Here is a 22,595-nt window from a genome sequence, read left to right on the forward strand (position 1 = left end):
TTTCTGTCTGCCCTGACACTGAGCCTGCCTGCCATACCATTCAGCCTGCCCTGACCTCGAGCCTGACTGCCGCCCTGTACCTTTCGGACTGGTTTACCTGGTTCACCAACTTCTACCTGTCCTCAACCTGCCTCTTGCCTGACCCTTGTATTTTAATAAATCTCAGAGACTTGAACCATCTGCCTCCTGTGTCTGCATCTGGGTCTCATCCTATGTCGTTATAGTGTGGCCCTCACAAAGTACCATGTGTGTACTTTGTATAAATACATTTAGTTCAGGATCCTGTCATTCACAGCCTTCAGAAACTCAGTGTACACTAGGTAATGTATTTGTCTCTGCTTTACTTGAATATTTCATTACGCTCTACACAAACAACATCATTGGGTAAAAAAAGCCCTGCCATCACCAGAAACCTATGTTATAAAAAATGCAGAAGGTAATTTCCTATTTATAAAATGCACGCTCAAGATGGGGCCTCGAATGGTAGCCTTGAAAGGTTTGCCTCTGCATCAGAGCAGTTATGCTGCACAGCCTGTTTGATTTCTCTATGTAGAAACAATTACGTGCAATTTGGCTCAATGGAATGTTATTTGATCGCAGCTGAGGAGGCTTGACCCTGTAAATTGTAGCGTTTTACAGTAAGTATACTGAAGTATGTAGTGTTGCATTTTCACATATTGAGCTAAAGAGGATTTTATAGGAGAACATTTATGTCAAGACTCACTAATATTAAAAGTATAGTTCACCCAAATTACAAAAATACATTGGTTTCCTTCCATTTGGAGACAGTGGCCAGGTAAACAAAACGAAATATGGATTGATGTCTAACCTTGTACATACACTGTAATCAATATGCCATTTTCCTTTAGACACTATCTGGCCTACCTTGGCCTTCCTTCTCTGACCAAGTGGGGACATATTTAGTGTGTCACTTTTTGGTTTTGAATGAGTTAACGTTAACACAACTGCCTTATACAACCAGTATGACCTTGAAGTCATAAAATTGAAGTCATAAATAATGTCATAATGATGTCATTGCAACCAGTTTTATACTTCCTCCATTGATGCTGTACAATTGATGTAACTCAACATGTTTTCTGAATTCTGAAACATTGAACCAACTGCATTAAAGCCATTGTGTTGAGTGTGTATTAAAGAGACAATCTGGAATTGGCATATCTATGTTTGGACATTGCATTTAATGATATATAGGCCATTGATTCTTGAAGAATATAACTTGTACCCCATCACAACCTAAATATACATATTGTAAACAAACTCTGTACAGCTTCAAAACATGGTTAAAACTAACATTTGAATGTCATGGATGGTCAGTTCTTGTATCCATATCCATCCAGATCTATGAATTTGAGAGTGGTTACATTTCTCCAGCCCAAGCCCTCAACTTTTATCAAAAAAAGTGGTGGAGTGACCACTTTGTTGTTCCAGATTGCCCCTTTTAAGTTCTGAAAACTTGACAACAAAACTGTACAGAAAGCAACTCTGTATGAAATAAGGCTATTTAGATGTTCAAAGCGGCATGCTATTAGCATCCATCAACTACAGTAAAGTCATATTAATCTGGTGCCAATTACGCAGTCGTTTGCTGCTAATTAGCCACATTAGCAGAAACGTATTGCATGTTTACCGAAATTAGACAAGACATTAAGCTAATACATGTCAATCAAGCTGACTTTTGCTTCTAAATGTTAGTGTTCTTCACTTATTACCACTATTGCTGAAGGTAAGCATTAGGGAGACAACCGGCTTGTCCAAAAGCAAATAGATCAAAGCAAAGCATGTGGTATCGCCAAAAGTAGGTGCTTATATATTGTCCTGACCTTTACCCCAACAGAATACTCACTCTTGAACTCTTCCTGTCTCGTCACGTGCACGGGTCAACACATGACATGAGACTGTCATTATATTACATCCTTATCAAGGGATCCTATTGCCTTTATCTCCACACCAGCAATACAACAGGGTTTTGGTAAATCATTTCATTCAGCGTTATGACACTACTATGTAAAAGGCTGAAGTCCAATCTGATCGCTATGGTCTTTTTTTCCCCTATTTACCTCACCACCTGTTAAAGTCACACTCCATAATTTGTGCATGCCACTCAAAAAGTGTAAACAATAGATCGCATGACAAGGAAATTACTGAAACAATTAGTATGAAATGACCGATAACTAATTTAAAGTCACACGAAACTGCTGGTATTGAAGCCACTAATGATGATCATTGCATTATGTAGTTGACCAGCCATGGAAAACATGATAATACAATGACTCAGCTAAAATACCAGGCTCTTCGTGTACTGTACTGACCCAGCCAAAGCCCCAGGAGGAAACTAGCTAGCATCTACCTAGCAACAATGAGAACAATCCAGGGCATCGCATGAGACCTTGCTATGCAACATGTAGTTAAAAACACACAAAAACACAATTGGTAACTGGTACCAAATGATGCTTAGAGGTACTTGCTTTTATGAATCCCAAAGACAAGCATGTTATAGGATATTACTGTGTAACTACATACGTATCATGTACTTTCTATGTAAATATGCCACCTGTTCATTAATGTATCGTAAAGTGTTACCAAAAATCAATTTATGAGCAACTTACCTCCTAGCTCTTTAGAATATGATTATTCTCAGCCCAGATGAAATTGACCCAGTGTAAACTCCAAACTTAGTCACCCTCTTTCCTCTGAGCCTGCTATCTCTCTCTATCCCTTCTCTACTTCCCTCCCTCCTTCCCTGTCTCTAACCCCTTTTATCTAGCACTATAAAGTATGCAAATGACCTCTACAGGGACTGCCATGGCAACAGTACTCATGTAATAGACCCAGATGACGAGGTACAGTAGTGTGCAGATATACCTTACACGACGTACTACCTTAAGCTCAACTCGGGATCACGTGTTGACTCTAGTCTTATCTTAATTGTCTCAGGTAAAAATCAAGGGGAAGGGATGCAATGGCCTTGAGAAGATCATACATTCTCATAACTCAAGTCTTAAAATGCATTGTAACTGCATCGTAATACATTATACCTGTAGGCTTTAGGTCAAGTGTTACCGAAGATCTTTTATTCAATCCAAGGTAAACAGAGAAACAAATCATTTGACCATGTTTCTGAGGGTTAATGACTAGGTGTGGAAATATAGTTCAATGATGTGTCACTATAGAAGGGTCCTGGTCTCCCCTGTCTATAATTTACGTTTACATTTTATTCATTTAGCAGACACTCTTATCCAGAGCGACTTACAGTTAGTGCATTCATCTTAATATAGCTAGGTGGTACAACCACAGATCACAGGCATAGAAAGTACATTGTTCCTTAATAACGTAGCTGTCAGTAGAGTCAGAGCTAGAATGGGGGATGGGGTGGGGGCGGGGCGGGGCGGGGTCAAGTGCAAGTGCTGGTTAAGTGTTTATTTTTAATTGTATTTATTTTTAAATTGGGGGGGATTATTTAAGATACTGTTTGAAGGGTTTCAGATGTTTTCGGAAGATGGGCATTACTCAGTATCAGATAGGCCGTGTGCGTTAGACCTGTGTAGCTCAGTTGGTAGAGCATGGCGCTTGCAATGCCAGGGTTGTGGGTTCGATTCCCAAGGGGGGCCAGTATGAAAATGTATGCACTCACTAACTGTGAGTTGCTCTGGATAAGAGCGTCTGGTAAATGTAATGGGCAGGGACTCTGCTGTCCTAGCTTCAGGGGGAAGCTGGTTCCACCATTGGTGTGCCAGGACAGAGAAGAGCTTGGACTGAGGTGGCAGAACGGAGTGCTCGGGTTGGGGTGTAGGGTTTGAGCATAGCCTGAAGGTAGGGAGGGGCAGTTCCTCTTGCTGTTCCGTAGGTAAGCACCAGGGTCTTGTAGTGGATGTGACCTTATAATCTGATTCATTACGATGTAAAAGGCTAAACTGATCCTGTATCAGCATTCCTAATCTGAGACGCTTGATACAGAAGGCCCCTGGACTTCAAAAGTATTCCCTTACAAGACTAGCTGCATACTGAATGACATCCTGTGGTCACAAGTTGACAGAGCTTAAATAAAGCATGAGAAAATTCAACTCAAAAATTAGACTTTTTTATTTATTATTCAAATATTATTTTATAAGGGAACAGATGGGAACAAGCAGAGCATATTTAGAAACAGCCAAGTTGTTGATATTGATGATGCTGTTGATGATCAACTTGTGGATGCATCACAGGAGGCCAGTTAAGTGCATTTGCTGTTGAGTTTTATGGGAACTATATACTTTGGTAATAACGGGATAAGGGTTTACCGCCTTCAGTGATAAACTATAATACCACAGGTGCGTTGGGGGGACATAATTATGTATATCAGGAGGATGTTTACAATGGGAGCAGCCAGGAAACAAACAGGAAATGCATCATTGCAGCCATATGAGAATGTTTAGTGTTCGATAAGCATGGCCTAATGGCCCACCAGCCACTGAGACTTTTACCAGTGTTTGGCTGGTAGTCTGATGCTTATTTCAGACCCTGCATTAAGTTTTATGTTGATTCTACGTAATCTTAGCTAGGTTTTATGTAGATTTAAAAATGTTTGTTTTAAACCTAATGTAGTAGGTGCTTCATTTCCACTCCTTACACCAATCTCAATACATTCCCAAATGTTCATCTAATCATACACTACCAGTCAAAAGTTTGGACATACCTACTCATTCAAGGGTTTTTCTTTATTTTTACATTGTAGAATAATAGTGAAGACATCAACACTCTGAAAAAACACATCTAGAATCATGTAGTAACCAAAAAAGTGTTAAACAAATCAAAGTAGATTTTAGATTTTAGATTCTTCAAAGTAGCCACCATTTGCCTTGATGACAGCTTTGCACACTCTTGGCATTCTCTCTACCAGTTTCATGAGGTAGTCACTTGGAATGCATTTCAATGAACAGGTGTGCCTTCTTAAAAGTTAATTTGTGGAATTTCATTCCTTCTTGCATTTGAGCCAATCAGTTGTGATGTGACAAGGTAGGGGGAGTATACAGAAGATAGCCCTATTTGGTAAAAGACCAAGTCCATATTATGGCAAGAACAGCTCAAATAAGCAAAGAGAAATGACAGTCCATCATTACTTTAAGACATGAAGGTCAATCAATACGGACCACTTCAAGAACTTTGAAAGTTTCTTCAAGTGCAGTCGCAAAAACCATCAAGCACTATGATGAAACTGGCTCTCATGAGGACCGCCACAGGAATGGAAGACCCAGAGTTACCTCTGCTGCAGAGGATAAGTTCATTAGAGTTACCAGCTTCAAAAATTGCAGCCCCAAAAAATGCTTCACAGAGTTCAAGTCACAGACACATCTCAACATGTTCAGAGGGGACTGTGTGAACCAGGCCTTCATGGTCGAATTGCTGCAAATAAACCACTAAAGGACACCAATAAGAAGAAGAGACCTGCTTGGGCCAACAAGAAACAGGAGCAATGGACATTAGACCGGTGGAAATGTGTCCTTTGGTCTGGAGTCCAAATTTGAGATTTCTGGTTCCAACCGCCGTGTCTTTGTGAGACATGTGTAGTTGTGTAGTTCCCACCGTAAAGCATGGAGGAGGAGGTGTTGTGGTGTGGGGATGCTTGTGACACCGTCTGTGATTTATTTAGAATTCAAGGCACACTTAACCAGCATGGCTACCACAGCATGCTGCAGCAACACGCCATCCGATCTGGTAATCTGATAATTTGTTTTCCAACAGGACAATGACCCAACACACCTCCAGGCTGTCAATTTATCCAGGTCTGTGCCCAAACAGTTTGAGCTCCTACTTCTAAAAATCCACCTTTCCAGAAATAAGTATCTCACTGTTGCCGCTTGCTACAGACCCCCTCAGCCCCCAGCTGTGCCCTGGACACCATATGTGAATGGATTGCCCCCCATCTATCCTGAGAGTTTGTACTGCTTGGTGACCTAAACTGGGATATGCTTAACACCCCGGCCATCCTACAATCCAAACTAGATGCCCTCAATCTCACACAAATTATCAAGGAACCTACCAGGTACAACCCTAAATCCGTAAACATGGGCACCCTCATAGATATCATCCTGACTAACTTACCGCTGTCTTCAACCAGGATCTCAGCGATCACTGCCTTATTGCCTGCGTCCGTAACGGGTCCGCGGTCAAACGACCACCCCTCATCACTGTCAGACGCTCCCTAAAACACATTAGCGAGCAGGCCTTCCTAATTGACCTGGCCCAGGTATCCTGGACGGATGTCGATCTCATTCCGTCAGTAGAGGATGCCTGGTTGTTCTTTAAAAGTGCTTTCCTCTCAATCTTAAATAAGCATGCCCCATTCAAAAAATTCTGAACTAAGAACAGATATAGCCCCTGGTTCTCCTCAGACTTGACTGCCCTTGACCAGCACAAAAACTTCCTGTGGCGTACTGCATTAGCATCGAATAGCCCCCACGATATGCAACTTTTCAGGGAAGTCAGGAACCAATATAGGAAAGCAAAAGCTAGCTTTTTCAAACAGAAATTTGTATCCTGTAGCACTAACTCCAAAATGTTTTGGGACACTGGAGAATAAGAGCACCTCCTCCCAGCTGCCCACTGCACTGAGGCTAGGAAACACTATCACCACCGATAAATCTACAATAATCGAGAATTTCAACAAGCATTTTGCTATGGCTGGCCATGCTTTCCACCTGGATACCACTACCCCAGCCACCAGCTCTGCACCTTCCCAGCTTCTCCTTCACACAAATTCAGACAGCTGATGTTCTGAAAGAGCTGCAAAATCTGGACCCTTTCTTTCTAAAATTAGCCGCCGAAAAAGTCGCAACCCCTATTACTAGCCTGTTCAACCTCTCTTTCGTAATGTCTGAGATCTCCAGAGATTGGAAAGCTGCCGCGGTCATCCCCTTCTTCAAAGGGGGTGACACTCTAGATCCAAACTGTTACAGACCAATATCCATCCTGCCCTACCTTTTGAAAGTTTTTGAAAGCCAAGTTAACAAACAGATTTTACATTTACATTTACGTCATTTAGCAGACGCTCTTATCCAGAGTGACTTACAAATAGGTGCATTCACCTTATAGCCAGTGGGATAACCACTTTACAATGTTTTTTTTTTTTTTGGGGGGGGCTTGGGTTGGGGTAAGGGGGGGTAGAAGGATTACTTTATCCTATCCCAGGTATTCCTTAAAGAGGTGGGGTTTCAAATGTCTCCGGAAGGTGGTGAGTGACTCCGCTGTCCTGGCGTCGTGAGGGAGCTTGTTCCACCATTGGGGTGCCAGAGCAGCGAACAGGTTTGACTGGGCTGAGCGGGAACTATGCTTCCGCAGAGGTAGGGGAGCCAGCAGGCCAGAGGTGGATGAACGCAGTGCCCTCGTTTGGGTGTAGGGACTGATCAGAGCCTGAAGGTACGGAGGTGCCGGTCCCCTCACAGCTCCGTAGGCAAGCACCATGGTCTTATAGCAGATGCGAGCTTCAACTGGAAGCCAGTGGAGTGTGCGGAGGAGCGGGGTGACGTGAGAGAACTTGGGAAGGTTGAACACCAGACGGGCTGCGGCATTCTGGATGAGTTGTAGGGGTTTAATGGCACAGGCAGGGAGCCCAGCCAACAGCGAGTTGCAGTAATCCAGACGGGAGATGACAAGTGCCTGGATTAGGACCTGTGCCGCTTCCTGTGTAAGGCAGGGTCGTACTCTCTGAATGTTGTAGAGCATGAACCTACAGGATCGGGTCACCGCCTTGATGTTAGCGGAGAACGACAGGGTGTTGTCCAGGGTCACGCCAAGGCTCTTCGCACTCTATGAGGAGGACACAACGGAGTTGTCAACCGTGATGGCGAGATCATGGAACAGGCAGTCCTTCCCCGGGAGGAAGAGCAGCTCCGTCTTGCCAAGGTTCAGCTTGAGGTGGTGATCCGTCATCCATACTGATATGTCTGCCAGACATGCAGAGATGCGATTCGCCACCTGGTTATCAGAAGGGGGAAAGGAGAAGATTAGTTGTGTGTCGTCAGCGTAGCAATGATAGGAGAGGCCATGTGAGGATATGACAGAGCCAAGTGACTTGGTGTATAGTGAGAATAGGAGAGGGCCTAGAACTGAGCCCTGGGGACACCAGTGGTGAGAGCACGTGGTGCGGAGACAGCTTCTCGCCATGCCACTTGGTAGGAGCGACCGGTCAGGTAGGACGCAATCCAAGAGTGAGCCGCGCCGGAGATGCCCAGCTCGGAGAGGGTGGAGAGGAGGATCTGATGGTTCACAGTATCAAAGGCAGCAGACAGGTCTAGAAGGACAAGAGCAGAGGAGAGAGAGTTAGCTTTAGCAGTGCGGAGAGCCTCCGTGACACAGAGAAGAGCAGTCTCAGTTGAATGACCAGTCTTGAAACCTGACTGGTTTGGATCAAGAAGTTCATTCTGAGAGAGATAGCAACAGAGTTGGCTAAAGACGGCACGCTCAATAGTTTTGGAGAGAAAAGAAAGAAGGGATACTGGTCTGTAGTTGTTGACATCAGAGGGATCAAGTGTTGGTTTTTTGAGAAGGGGTGCAACTCTCGCTCTCTTGAAGACGGAAGGGACATAGCCAGCGGTCAAGGATGAGTTGATCAGCGAGGTGAGGTAAGGGAGAAGGTCACCGGAGATGGTCTGGAGAAGAGAGGAGGGGATAGGGTCAAGCGGGCAGGTTGTTGGGCGGCCTGCCGTCACAAGTCGCAAGATTTTATCTGGAGAGAGAGGGGAGAAAGAAGTCAAAGCATAGGGTAGGGCAGTGTGAGCAGGACCAGCAGTGTCATTTGACTTAACAAACGAGGATCGGATGTCGTCAACCTTCTTTTTCAAAATGGTTGACGAAGTCATCCACAGAGAGGGAGGGGGGGGGGGGATTCAGCAGGGAGGAGAATGTGGCAAAGAGCTTCCTAGGGTTAGAGGCAGATGCTTGGAATGTAGAGTGGTAGAAAGTGGCCTTAGCAGCAGAAACAGATTAAGAAAATGTAGAGAGGAGGGAGTGAAAAGATGCCAGGTCCGCAGGGAGTCTAGTTTTCTTCCATTTCCGCTCAGCTGCCCGGAGCTCTGTTCTGTGAGCTCGCAATGAGTCATCAAGCCACGGAGCTGGAGGGGAGGACCGAGCCGGCCGGGAGGATAGGGGACATAGAGAGTCAAAGGATGCAGAAAGGGAGGAGAGGAGGTTTGAGGAGGCAGAATCAGGAGATTGGAGGGAGAAGGATTGAGCAGAGGGAAGAGATGATAGGATGGAAGAGGAGAGAGTAGCGGGAGAGAGAGAGCGAAGGTTGCGACGGTGCATTACCATCTGTGTAGGGGCAGAGTGAGTAGTGTTGGAGGAGAGGGAGAGAGAAAAGGATACAAAGTAGTGGTTGGAGACTTGGAGGGGAGTTGCAGTGAGATTAGTAGAAGAACAGCATCTAGTAAAGATGAGGTCAAGCGTATTGCCTGCCTTGTGAGTAGGGGGGGGCGGTGAGAGGGTGAGGTCAAAAGAGGAGAGGAGTGGAAAGAAGGAGGCAGAGAGAAATGAGTCAAATGTAGACGTAGGGAGGTTGAAATCCCCCAGAACTGTGAGGGGTGAGCCATCCTCAGGAAAGGAACTTATCAAGGCGTCAAGCTCATTGATGAACTCTCCAAGGGAACCTGGAGGGCGATAGATGACAAGGATATTAACTCTTCGGAGTCTGGAGCTTTTTTGGCCGTTTTTGGGTACCTTCAATTTTGCCCTGATATACTACATAAAGAAATGTTTACCAGACCAATGTTGGGTATCTTTTTTTTCAGCACAACCTCACCTATATGATCTGTTAGTAAGTTTTTCACTTTGACATACTATTTCAACACACTGGACCCAAACACACACAGAAAACACAAAGTCCGTTTAGAAAAAAGATGGTTTTTTTATTGTAAAACCCTCAAACATGGTGAACCAAGCATTTAAAAAGCTTCAAATTGAACCACAAGGTGCAAATATGAACATATAAAAGTATTTTGGTGATATATACAAGCAATAAATAACTATTTACAATAAAAAGTAGGTATAACCACTGGCGTTTTTCTTCTATTCTAACCCTAAACCTTTTTGTGCCACTCCTCAAAACAGTTTCTGTCCAAAATGAAAAAAAAAGCTTCAAATTGAACCACAAAGTGCAAATATGAACATATAAAAGTATTCTTGAGATATATACAAGCAATACACAACTATTTACAAAAAAAGTAGGTATAGCCACTGGCCTTTACCCTATTTGTGCCACTCTTCAAAACAGTTCCTGTCCACAATGACACAGAGAGCCACATCACAGGCCTTGCACTTCCATGGTGTGACAAACCTCTTCTTGTCAACTTGTTTACAGCGTTGACAAACCCTGCGGCCTGCTGTGGCTTTGTCTTTGGCCTCTGCAACATTGGCAATGGCCACAGAAACATGGCTGGTGCTTTTTTGAAGTGGAACCCCTGTCTGGGTCACTCCGCACAGCTGGGCCACAAGTTCTGCCACAAAGTTCTTGTGCGTCATGGGTGTGACCTGTTGGGTCGCACTGATGTCACAGTGCAGGATGTATGCATTTGTTGTTCCCATGTCCAAAAAATGCAGGAAGAGGGTACGGTACCAGCGAGCAGTTCTGCGATGGGTTGAGTAATACTGGAGAAGCTGGTCTGACAGGTCAACCCCTCCCATGTACTTATTGTAGGCCATGATGGGGGTAGGGCAGGGAATGTCTTTTGCTACCCAGCGTCCAGGTCCTTCCTTCACCTTCCTCTTGATTGTCTCGCCCGAAAACGCTGGGTGGATTGTGGAGCACACCGACACCTCCCGCGTATCCATCCACTTCACAAAGACCAGGCGATCCTCTCTGATCCATCTCACAGACCCCCTCTTCGATTTGCTGGTGAGGGCATTTTCTCTGCCACTAGGACACCCTTTTCTGTTGCTTCTGTAGGTCCCACAGGCTCCAAACTTCATACTTCCCAAACTCAGGAACAGTTTTGGGCTGGTGTTGAAATTGTCCATATAAATATGGTATCCTGTACCAAGATGTGATGGCTGAATGAGGTCCATAACAGCATCATATGAAAGTCCATGCACGCTGGGTGTGTGTGCTTTCCCAACATACACGTTGAAGTTTAGAGTGTAGCCATTGTTAGACTCTGCCAACACAAAGAGCTTGATCCCCCATTTGTTAGGCTTGTCCTTCATGTACTGGGTCATGCCAGTTTTGGCTTTTGTAGCCACCATCCTCTCGTCGACTGACAGTTCCTTCTTAGGATGGTAATGAGCCTGGCAGGCAGTGCGAATGTCGTCCATCAGAGGTTTGACCCTGAACAGTTTGTCATGCTGGGGTGTACCTTTGCGCTGGTCATTTATGACATCCTCCTCTGGATCACTTAGGTGGATGTTCCATGAGATGGACCGGAATCTGTCTCTTGGCATGACCTTCGCTGGCAATGAAACAGACAATATGTGGCTTTGTTTCCAGTAGTCCTGGATACTAGGCAGAGTCACCAATGAGGTGTAGATGAGGAGACCCAGAAATCTGTGCAGTTCCTCCACATCAACGTCAGTCCACTGATATTTGCTCCCCTTCTGCTGATTTCTTGCTGCCTGTTTGTTGGTGTTTCTGCAGATTGTCCTCATTGTATCTGCGGCGAAGTAGAGCAGGAAGAGGTCCTTTGGTGTGTGCCCTGAATGCAAATCCACCTGGGCTCCTGGTGGTCTGCGGGCATGAACCTACTGGCTTGTGGGGCAGTGTCAGGATCAGTCTCTGTTTTCCATGGCTCAGAGCTCTGTTCTGGCTGTGCTGCTGACTGGGCTGGAGATCTTGACCTGGTCTTGGCCTGATCCTTCCTTCCACGCCCCCTCTGTGATGGCCTCCGTCGGCTTGTTGTGGGGGTGGGGGCTGTTGATGGCCCAGGCTGCTCGTCGTCAGTCGTCGTCACTATACAAAACAGGTAAACGGATTCAAGATTATTCAAAGTTCAAGATGTTCATTGGCATTTGCACTACAGTGAAGTAGAATAGAATACTATAGTAAGATAAACGAAAGCAATAAAACAAATTCATTTTAGAAAAATGTTTGTCTTCTTACCTCACGTTTTCAGCAACAAAATCAGGGTCCTCGAAGTCATCCTGGCCACTCTCATTGTCTGACGACCGAACTTTCCAAAGTTTCTTCATCGCTCATTTGGAATAACAAGTCGACGGCTTGTTCAACGTGAAGTGTGCGCCTCATATTGCTTCACAAAAACGATACTGCTGACAATAAAACTCTTGAAATACTAACAATTGAAATACTAACTCGTGAAAAACTCTCCAAAACTACTCATGAACTGAACTAATTCCTCTCGTTCGTTTCTTTCGCAATGGCTAGTTGTCATGGGAATGAATGTTTATATACTCGTGTGCATCCTGAAGAACCGGGTTAGCACAAGCACACGTTTTTTTCCGTTCCTTTTTATCACAAAAGACGACAAAGTTATTATAATAAATGCAAAGCGCTCATAAAAGAGCGCATATTTTGACGCACTTTTTTCATGGAATTGAAATTATCATAACTTTGGTTTTAGTTGGTGTATTTACATGAAACAAACACTCAAAACGTAGCTTCGGGTCTCCATTTCTGCATGAAATCGACGGCAGCCCTCTGCGTCACTTGGTTTGGATGCTGCGCGGTCCTAAAGCCGGCCCGCGATTTGAACGCGCCGAAGCGTTCGCCGACTCGGAAGAGTTAAGCTTAAATGGGCTAGTGACTGTGACAGCATGGAATTCAAATGAGGAAATAGACAGATGGGTCAGGGGAAAAATTGAGAATGTCCACTTGGGAGAGATGAGGATTCCTGTGCCACCACCCCGCTGACCAGATGCTCTCGGGGTATGCGAGAACACATGGTCAGACGAGGAGAGAGCAGCAGGAGTAGCAGTGTTTTCAGTGGTAATCCATGTTTCCGTCAGCGCCAAGAAGTCGAGGGACTGGAGGGTAGCATAGGCTGAGATGAACTCTGCCTTGTTGGCAGCAGAACGGTAGTTCCAGAGGCTGCCTGAGACCTGGAACTCCACGTGGGTGGTGCGTGCAGGGACCACCAGGTTAGAGAGGCAGCAGCCACGCGGTGTGAGGCGTTTGTGTAGCCTGTGCAGAGAGGAGAGAACAGGGATAGGCAGAGGCATAGTTGACAGGCTGCAGCAGATGGCTACAATAATGCAGAGGAGATCGGAATGAAATTAACTAAACATCTGGGAAAGGAGAGAGCGGGGCATCCCTCACCACAACTACCAAATATAACTCTCCCAACTTCCACCTCAGAAACTATAATTGTTGTAAACTACAGCGGTTCAATGTTTTCTAGGAATAGACTAACTTAGTTTATTCAGCTAGCTAACTAGGTGCAGTATTATTCCGTGAAAAACGTCCGGGCACCTCGTCATAAGACGCCACAGCCAGCTAGCATGCCGGTCTCCAACAACACAGTTTAGCTCCAATACTCAGCCACAACAAACCACCAGTGTATCAACACGCAAGCAGATCGTTCGTGTCCGTGTCTAACGTTGTGGGTTAGTCCCGACAGCTTGAGCGAGTCCGTCGTCAACTTATTCAGCCAGTTAGTTAGCTAGAATAGTTAGCAAACTAGCTAGCCATTGCTTTCAGACAAAGAAGAACCCCTCCTTTCACGGCACGAACACACAGAGAGAGCCAAACTAACGTTAACTAGTCACCCATGTCCCGAATTCCTTGAACGACTCGGGCTATCAATATGTAATAAACAAAACACAAGTGTAGGTTATGACTTACCCCTAGCAGCTACTGTTAGCTAGCCAATTGCAAAGCTAGCCACTGAATTGACTCAGCCAGTTCGCGTCTGTTCGCTCGGTCGTTCCTTCTATTGTTTACTAGTAGCTATCCAGGTAGCAACAAGCTAGCTAAATTTCAAGCACAGTAGCCACTTGCTACCTAACGTTAACGGTTCAGACAATGAGGTTAGAAAACAGCTGAATGGTAGGCAATTATTGTATGTAATTATTGTAGGCAGCCAGCTGGCGTAATTACAGGCACTCTCAGGCGTGAAACAACTATACCGTTGCTAATAGCTACTCGCCAGCTAGTCCAGGTGGTGAGTTAGCTAGCTAGCTAGCTTCGTGCTACACCCGGCACAGCCGAATACAATACTAACCTACAATAATTACATACAACAACCCACGATACCTACCTACAATACCTAACAGATCACCGACCATTTCGAATCCCACCGTACCTTCTCCGCTATGCAATCCGGTTTCCGAGCTGGTCATGGGTGCACCTCAGCCACGCTCAAGGTCCTAAACTTTATTATAACTGCGATCGATAATAGACTACTGTGCAGCTGTTTTCATCGACCTGGCCAAGGCTTTCGACACTGTCAACCACCGCATTCTTTTAGGCAGACTAAATAGCCTTCGTTTCTCAAATGACTGCCTCGCCTGGTTCACCAAGTACTTCTCAGATAGAGTTCAATGTGTCAAATCGGAGGGCCTGTTGCCTGGACCTATGGCAGTCTCTATGGGGGTGCCACAGGGTTCAATTCTCGGGCCAACTCTTTTCTCTGTGTATATCAATGATGTCGCTCTTGCTGCTGGTGACTCTCAGATCCACCTCTACGCAGACGATACAATTTTGTATACATCTGGCCCTTCATTGGACATCGTGTTAACAAACCACCAGAAGTGGTTTCAATGCCATACAACACTCCTTCCGTAGCTTCCAACTGCTCTTAAACACTAGTAAAACTAAATGCATGCTCTTCAATCGAATGCTGCTGGCACCCGCCCACCCGACTAGAATCACTACTCTCGGCGGGTCTGACCTAGAGTATGTGGACAACTACAAATACCTAGGTGACTGGTTAGACTGTAAACTCTCCTTCCAGACTCACATTAAGCATCTCCAATCCAAAGTTAAATCTAGAAATGGCTTCCTATTTCGCAACAAAGCCTCCTTCACTCATGCTGCCAAACATGCCCTTGTGAAACTGACTATCCTACCGATCCTTGACTTCGGCGATGTCATTTACAAAATAGCTTCCAACACTCTACTCAGCAAATTGGATGTAGTCTATCACAGTGCCATCCGTTTTGTCACCAAAGCCCCATATACTACCCACCACTGTGACCTGTACACTCTTGTTGGCTGGTCCTCACTACATATTCGTCGCCAAACCCACTGGCTCCAGGTCATATATAAATCACTGCTAGGCAAATCCCTGCCTTATCTTAGCTCATTGGTCACCATAGCAACACCCACCCGTAGTTTGCGCTACTAAGGGTACCCTTAGTCAAAGCTATTCGCTGCTCTGGCACCCCAATGGTGGAACAAGCTCCCCCACGATGCCAGGACAGCGGAGTCACTGACCACCTTCCGGAGACACTTGAAACCTTACCTCTTTAAGGAATACCTGGAATAGTATAAAGTAATCCTTCTACCCCCACCCCCCATACATTTAAAAAAAATAATAAAAGGTGGTTGTCCCACTGACTATCATAAGTTGAATGCACCAATTTGTAAGTCGCTCTGGAAAAGAGCGTCTGCTAAATGATGTAAATGTAAATGTCATCCCCAAAGCCAACACCTCCTTTGGCCGCCATTCCTTCCAGTTCTCTGCTGCCAATGACTGGAACGAACTGCAAAAATCTCTGAAGCTGGAGACTCTTATCTCCCTCACTAACTTTAAGCATCAGTTGTCAGAGCACCTTACCGATCACTGCACCTGTACACAGCCCATCTGAAATTAGCCCACCCAACTACCTCATCCCCATATTGTTATTTATTTTTCTGATATGCACCCCATTATCTCTATTTGCACATCATCTCTTGCACATCTATCATTCCAGTGTTAATACTAAATTGTAATTATTTTGCACTATGGCCTATTTATTGCCTTACCTCCATAACTTGCTACATTTGCACACACTGTATATATATTTTCTGTTGTATTTTTGACTTTATGTTTTGTTTACCCCAGCTTTAACTCTGTGTTGTTGTTGTTTTTATCCCACTGCTTTGCTTTATCTTGGCCAGGTCGCAGTTGTACATGAGAACTTGTTCTCAACTGGCTTACCTGGTTAAATAAAGGTGAAATAAAAAAATAAAAGTAAGGGCTATTTTACCAAGAAGGAGAGTGATGGAGTGCTGCATCAGATGACCTGGCCTCCACAATCCCCCGACCTCAACCAAATTGAGATGGTTTGGGATGAGTCGGACGGCACAGTGAAGGAAAAGCAGCCAACAAGTGCTCAGCATATGTGGGAACTCATTCAAGACTGTTTGAAAAGCATTCCAGGTGATGCTGGTTGAGGGAATGCCAAGAGTGTGCAAAGATGTCATCAAGGCAAAGGGTGGCTATTTGAAGAATCTTAAATATAACATATATTTGGATTTGTTGAACACTTTTTTAGTTACTACATGATTCCATATGTGTTATTTAATAGTTTTGATGTCTTCACTATTATTCTAAAATGTAGAAAATAGTAAAAATAAAGAAAAACCATTGAGTGAGTAGGTGTGTCTAAACTTTTGACTGGGACTGTGTGTAATCAAATTTCAAGAGCACCCATACGTTGGACATCCATCATTAAATACTTTTTGAATATTTAATGGATAACAAATAGAGGGGGACCTTCATGACAGAATACCAACTGCATTACTAAACTCTAAATGAGGGAAAGTGACCTTGGTCAAATAAGTTTATCGACTCTGCGCTCTCTTGAGCTCACCCCAAAATGTTTCTATTCCATATGCTAGCTCAGGGGGTTGGAGAGGCTAGTCCTAGTGGTGTTGGAGCGCAGTTGCAATCAAAAATATTCACACCTATACCGCCCAGGTGAGACCTCCACTGCCAAAAGTAATTGCTTCAATTAATTAAGTGTTGGGGCTCACAGGCAACCAGCAGACACTGGGGCCCAGCCGATCCCAAGCCAGTTAACCCAGTGTTAAACTGGGTGTGCGTCCCAAATGGAACCCTATTTTCTTTATAGTGCACTATTTTTGGGTCAGAAGTAGAGCACTATATAGGGAATAGGGTGCCATTTGGGACACAGGCTGGGTATTAGGTAGAATGCTAATGAATCGAGTTCAAATTGGCCAGATTACAGATAATTTGGAAAAACGAGATGATTACTTCTAGGATTACTTTTAATCCTAGACACCTTCCTGTTTTCTCAATGACATTCAAATCAGCAATGATAAAAGGTGCAAGTTTATGTTTGTTCCACCTGAGCGAGTCTAACCACAAGTCATAGACCACTATGATGACACACCAAATGCGTTTGATGGATTGCGAGACAAGAGCAGTAATAGGCTTTTGTAGGCTACAGTTCAAGCTATGTCTTCCAATGGTGCGACTGCTGTAGGCATCCAAAGATGATCCAACTTGAATAAACGCATGGAGGTAAGGACCACAGCAGTAATGTAGCCTACTGGCGATACGGATATCTGAACTTTTTTAAAATTTCCACTTTGAAATTATTGCTATCTACATAGCGCATTGATGAATGTGAGTTCCTCCCTTCTAAGCTCCTCCGTGGTATTGTGCTCCATACTGTCAAAAAAACGTGTCATTTAAGAAGACCACGAGCAAATTATTGCTGGGTGGTTCAAACCCTGAATGCTGATTGGCTGACAGCCGTGGTATATCAGACCATACACCACAGGTAATGTATGACAAAGTATTTATTTTTACTGCTTTAATTACGTTGGTAACCAGTTTATAATAGCATTAAGGCACCGCGGGGGTTTGTGGTAAATGGCCAATATACCACGGCTAAGGGCTGTATCCAGGCACTCCGCGTTGCGTCGTGCAAAAGAACAGCCCTTAGCCGTGGTATATTGGCCATATACCACACCCCCTCGTGCCTTATTGCTTAAATATAATTCATGCTGATTCCCCCAAAAAATCTATAGGCCTAAAGGACACATGCTCAACCTCGCGCACCCAATATGAATAGACTAAAGCCAAAACCACACAGATAGATACCGTCAATGGCGTCAAAATGTGTGTGGGAGAGTAGAGAGCGTCAATTCACATACACTGCTTAGTGTATGCCAACTTAGTTGTCATGAGAATCCATCATAAACAGTTGTATTTGTTGTGTTCGCTATGTAGCCCTTGTGAATTATTGTTGTGTGTTCCTTTTGACTCACCTTATATGTCCTACTGGAGCCATCGTACCTGCCTCCTGTTATGTTGGCTCACTAACGTGAGGAGAGTTGTAGCTAATATACACCCTAGCAGTTTATTAAGAATTTAGCTAGTGTCGTTCTTTCTACATAACAGTATTCTCTCTTAAACGGTTCCTCGAGTTTCCCAGCCGTTGCCTGCCTAGTCTATATGCCTGTGCTGAAAATCAACAAAGGTATAACGTTATTGTTTTCTCAAAATGTATTATTGGCACTGGCAGCTAAACTTATCAACATTAAATAGACACATTTTAACTATACATGTCACAATTCCAGATGTAACAATGCACAAACAGTCTATTTCCTGGCAATTTATCCACTCACTTTACTAGCATTGCTTCATGTAGACAAAAATATACTTGCTTTTTCATTTGAAGTGCATGACGCCATTGATACTTGTAAAAAAAAGAAGCTTTTTGTTTGATTTGGGCTTTAAACAGCTGCAAACTATCGAGATATCAAAGTGTCACAAACAAAAACATAGCAAATAGGTCTAAAGCAAATGCAGCATATGGCATTCATTTATTTTTCAATTTGAAGCAATGCGTCCAATCAGCCCTCCATGACAACAAAATCATAAGCAACAGAGTAGGCTAATAAAGGCCTTAGTTTCTATATTTCCAAGTCCTATTCTTGAAGATCGATATATTAAATTATTTGGAATGTCTGGAAATCTGACAGACTTTTGGTTTTTGATGTAAAGTTATAGCCTAATTGTATTATTATCTGTAGCTTAGTAGAAAGCAATGGGTTAGAAGAAGCCTACATAAATCAACCCATAAAGTAAAATGCAACATCCATTTATGGCCAGCTAGGTCAACTCTAACATTGATTTATCCTGCAATAGTTGTTGTACAATTGGTTATATTTATGTTTGTCTTCTTCTAATGCCTCTTTCAGGGAAAGAAATCAGATTACATTACTGAGTTTGGGTAATCCAATCATTTGGACAGGTAACTAGAAACTGTAACGGATTACATTTAGAAAGTAACCTACACAACCCTGGTGACCAGCTGCACAGTTAGATGCATGATCTTTATTTGATCATTCTGTTGCAGAAGAACTTTTAACTTATAGAGTATTTGAGGTTTAAAAAAGGCTTCTGAAGTTTGTAATTTACACTTTATTTTCCTTTACGAAATATGTATCAACCCCTACAAAAATGTCCATTAATTATAATCCACATAATAATTCACATTTCCTGTTGCTGCAGGATTATTTTCCCGCTGTGGCAAACTGGCTCAAATTAAGATCCTACGTCTGTTTATTGGGCTCCCGAGTGGCACAGCGGTCTAAGGCACTGCACGCTTGAGGTTCACTACAGACCCCCTGGTTCGATTCCAGGCTGTCCCATAGGGCAGCGCACATTTGGCCCAGCGTTGTCCGGGTTTGGCCGTCATTGTAAATAAGTATTTGTTCTTAACTGACTTGCCTAGTTAAATAAAGGTCAAATAAAAAATAACATTGCACTTTGACCTTGTAAATTACCTCTTCAATGGAGATGGGAGAGCAGTGCTGCATGAAACTGATGCAGCATCAAAATATAGCTAAGATGCCTCAGGACTGACTTTCCTATTAATGAGCAAGCAGCATTCAAGAAGTCAAGCATCATGTATGAGTGCTCTCTTCACCCAGTTGATTAGTTCTAATCATTAGTACTATCATTATTAACTTTTCTCAGGATACGGGTACAGGATGATTGGCACTTGTTCTCTCATCCTTTAGAGAATAGGAGAGTGCATAATATATGCTCAGCAGAGTCCTAGAAACGAACTGGCTAACTAGGTAATGAAGTCTCGCCTGCCGCAACACCTGTAGGACACCCAATTAACTGGAGATCCAGACAGCACCTATAAGTTTGGTTCACTCTACCTCAGTCACAGAAAGGTATACTAAATTAGTCATACAAGGTGGAATTTTGAGACAGAATTGGTAACGTAACGTCTAATATTCTTTCTCTTGTTTAATAGAATGGAATCGTTGGTTAGAATTCATCCTCCCACCTACCATGGGGCCACCATTACACAGTGGTAAAACAGTGCAGTCTAATGCCTGATTCATACCTTCTGCTTCAATTGCGTTTAGGCCACACTTCATTCTAGAAACATACAGATTATACATGATATACTCTGTATGTTCCAGGACTACATTCCCTTCACCCTCAAAGGTCAAACTATCAGTGCCCACACCTAGCAAAACTCATGTCCTAATAACCAGCAGGGAACAACTCCTTCCTCCAGGCAGGCCCACCTGCAGTATATGTGATGTGAGAGAGGAGCCTGGAATTAACCAACATGCAGGAGTGAAGAGTGAGGAGTGTCAAAATGTCAGAGGCCATAGCCGCCAATCAAGATAAAGAGAGCTAGGATGGAAAGCCTGAGGGACCTGACCTTGAGAGTCAAAGCAAGGCTGTCTGTTCTCTCTCTCTCTCTCTCTCTCTCTCTCTCTCTCTCTCTCTCTCTGTCTCTCTCTGTTTTCTTCTCTTTCTGTGTTGATGGTGAGGAGCTTTCTTTCACACAGGTGCTTGTTAGCCGCACTCAACCACAAGAGGAGTGTGGACAGTTGATGGACACTCTGCAGGACATAAATTGGGAATGCAGTAGGCTTTGGGTTTACGCCTCACCTTTCAGTACCTGCTATCTCTTATCGAATCAAAGACAGAACAGAAAAGTTGAAGAAAACATACAAAAGCTTGCCAATGGTTGCAGTGCTTTTCTTGACTGCTGAACAGCGGTACAACGTTATTTGTCTGACCTTTGGAAGATTTCTCTGCCAGAGCAGTGGTGAACCTGAAACTGTGTGGGGAGAGAGCAGCCTTTTTCTTATTGGATCATATTGTGTTGCATTTCTCTGCAGCACAGTTGCACCCTATGAGAGTAGATGGGTATTGTATTCATAATAAAAGGTAAGATAGGTTAAAAAAAAAAGCCAGTGAAGTCTCCAAGAGTTCTTCCATTGAATCATCAAGCAGTGATCTATAAATTATATGAATGTCTGCAGATAGTCTATAGAAACAAACTATACCTCTACCAGAAATTCACACATTCAAAAAAATAATAATTATGATCACACTCTGAAACGCATTTGCACAGACCCATGCACACGCACACACACACCCACACAACATATTGTCCAGGTGGATAACTGTACACAAAGGCATGAGCCAGGAGTGACAGCTGCTGATAGACTGGCAGTGGGCAGCACCCGGAACATGAAAGCCAAGTCCAGCATTGTCCAGGATATCGACGGGGCCAACATCATTGTAGCACTTGTACCATCTGTAGTGTGTGGAGCAGCTCCAGGAGCCTGACTGATCAGAAAACACCCTTTTTGATATGAGTTGGCCCATGTTTGAAAGGGAAAAAAATAAAAAAGAATAATGTTTGAAAGGGGGGTGTTAACAAGTCTCTTAGGATATCAAATGCTATAGAGTGAGAAAATCTGGGTGAAGTATTGAGAGCAGTATTGGTTTAAGATAAATCAGGAATAATGTGCCAGGCCTTTATTCAAACCCCTACTCTGTCCTGAGGACCTGTAAGAAGTTTAATGAGATAGGTCTATTCATTATTTAATGAGTACAGTGCCTTGCAAAAGTATTCATCCCCCTTGGTGTTTTTCCTATTTTGTTGCATTACAACCTGTAATTTAAATTGATTTTTATTTGGATTTCATGTAATGGACATACACAAAATAGTCCAAATTGGTGAAGTGAAATGAAAAAAATAACTTGTTTCAAAGAATTCTAAAGAATAAATAACGGAAAAGTGGTGGGTGCATATATATTCACCCCCTTTGCTATGAAGCCCCTAAATAAGATCTGGTGCAACCAATTACCTTCAGAAGTCACATAATTAGTTAAATAAAGTCTGCCTGTGTGCATTCTAAGTGTCACATGATCTCAGTACATATACACCTGTTCTGAAAGGCCCCAGAGTCTGCAACACCACTAAGCAAGGGGCACCACCAAGCAAGTGGCACCAAGAAGACCAAGGAGCACTCCAAACAGGTCAGGTGTCACGCCCTGACTCATGGGACTCTTGTATGTTGAGTCAGGGTGTGGATATTCTATGTTAGTTTTCTATGTTTACGTTCTAGGTGTTGTAGTTCTATGTTTGGCCGGTGTGATTCCCAATCAGAGACAGCTGTCGCTCGTTGTCTCTGATTGGGGATCATACTTAGGCAGCCTGTTTGCTATCATTGATTGTGGGATCTTGTTCCGTGTTTAGAGGCTTGTATTGTGTTTAGCCTTAGGACTTCATGTTTCGTTTGGTTTGTTGTTTTGTTCGTGTGTTTATCGGTGTAATAAACATGTATGCCTTTCACGCTGCGCCTTGGTCTGACCCGTCCTTAAACGAACGTGACGTCAGGGAAAAAGTTGTGGAGAAGTACAGATCAGGGT

General features: G+C 43.7%; 2 protein-coding genes across 2 annotated transcripts in view; both read right to left on the reverse strand.

Annotated features, from left to right (window-relative positions):
* LOC121554258 (phospholipid-transporting ATPase ABCA1-like) overlaps positions 1–2,719 on the reverse strand; it is a 223,508-nt gene extending 220,789 nt beyond the window's left edge. Inside the window, exon 1 of the mRNA XM_045211911.1 lies at positions 2,628–2,719. The gene's annotated coding sequence lies outside the window, so the exon portion shown is untranslated. The remainder of the gene's footprint in view (positions 1–2,627) is intronic.
* A 7,520-nt stretch (positions 2,720–10,239) lies between these two features.
* Positions 10,240–11,631, reverse strand: LOC123482857 (piggyBac transposable element-derived protein 4-like). The gene has a single exon (XM_045211814.1). It carries the CDS (start codon positions 11,629–11,631, stop codon positions 10,240–10,242), a length of 1,392 nt encoding a protein of 463 aa, XP_045067749.1.
* Positions 11,632–22,595: the final 10,964 nt, after the last annotated feature.

This window comes from Coregonus clupeaformis, chromosome 39 (assembly GCF_020615455.1).
Source record: "Coregonus clupeaformis isolate EN_2021a chromosome 39, ASM2061545v1, whole genome shotgun sequence".
Taxonomy (NCBI): Eukaryota; Metazoa; Chordata; class Actinopteri; order Salmoniformes; family Salmonidae; genus Coregonus; species Coregonus clupeaformis.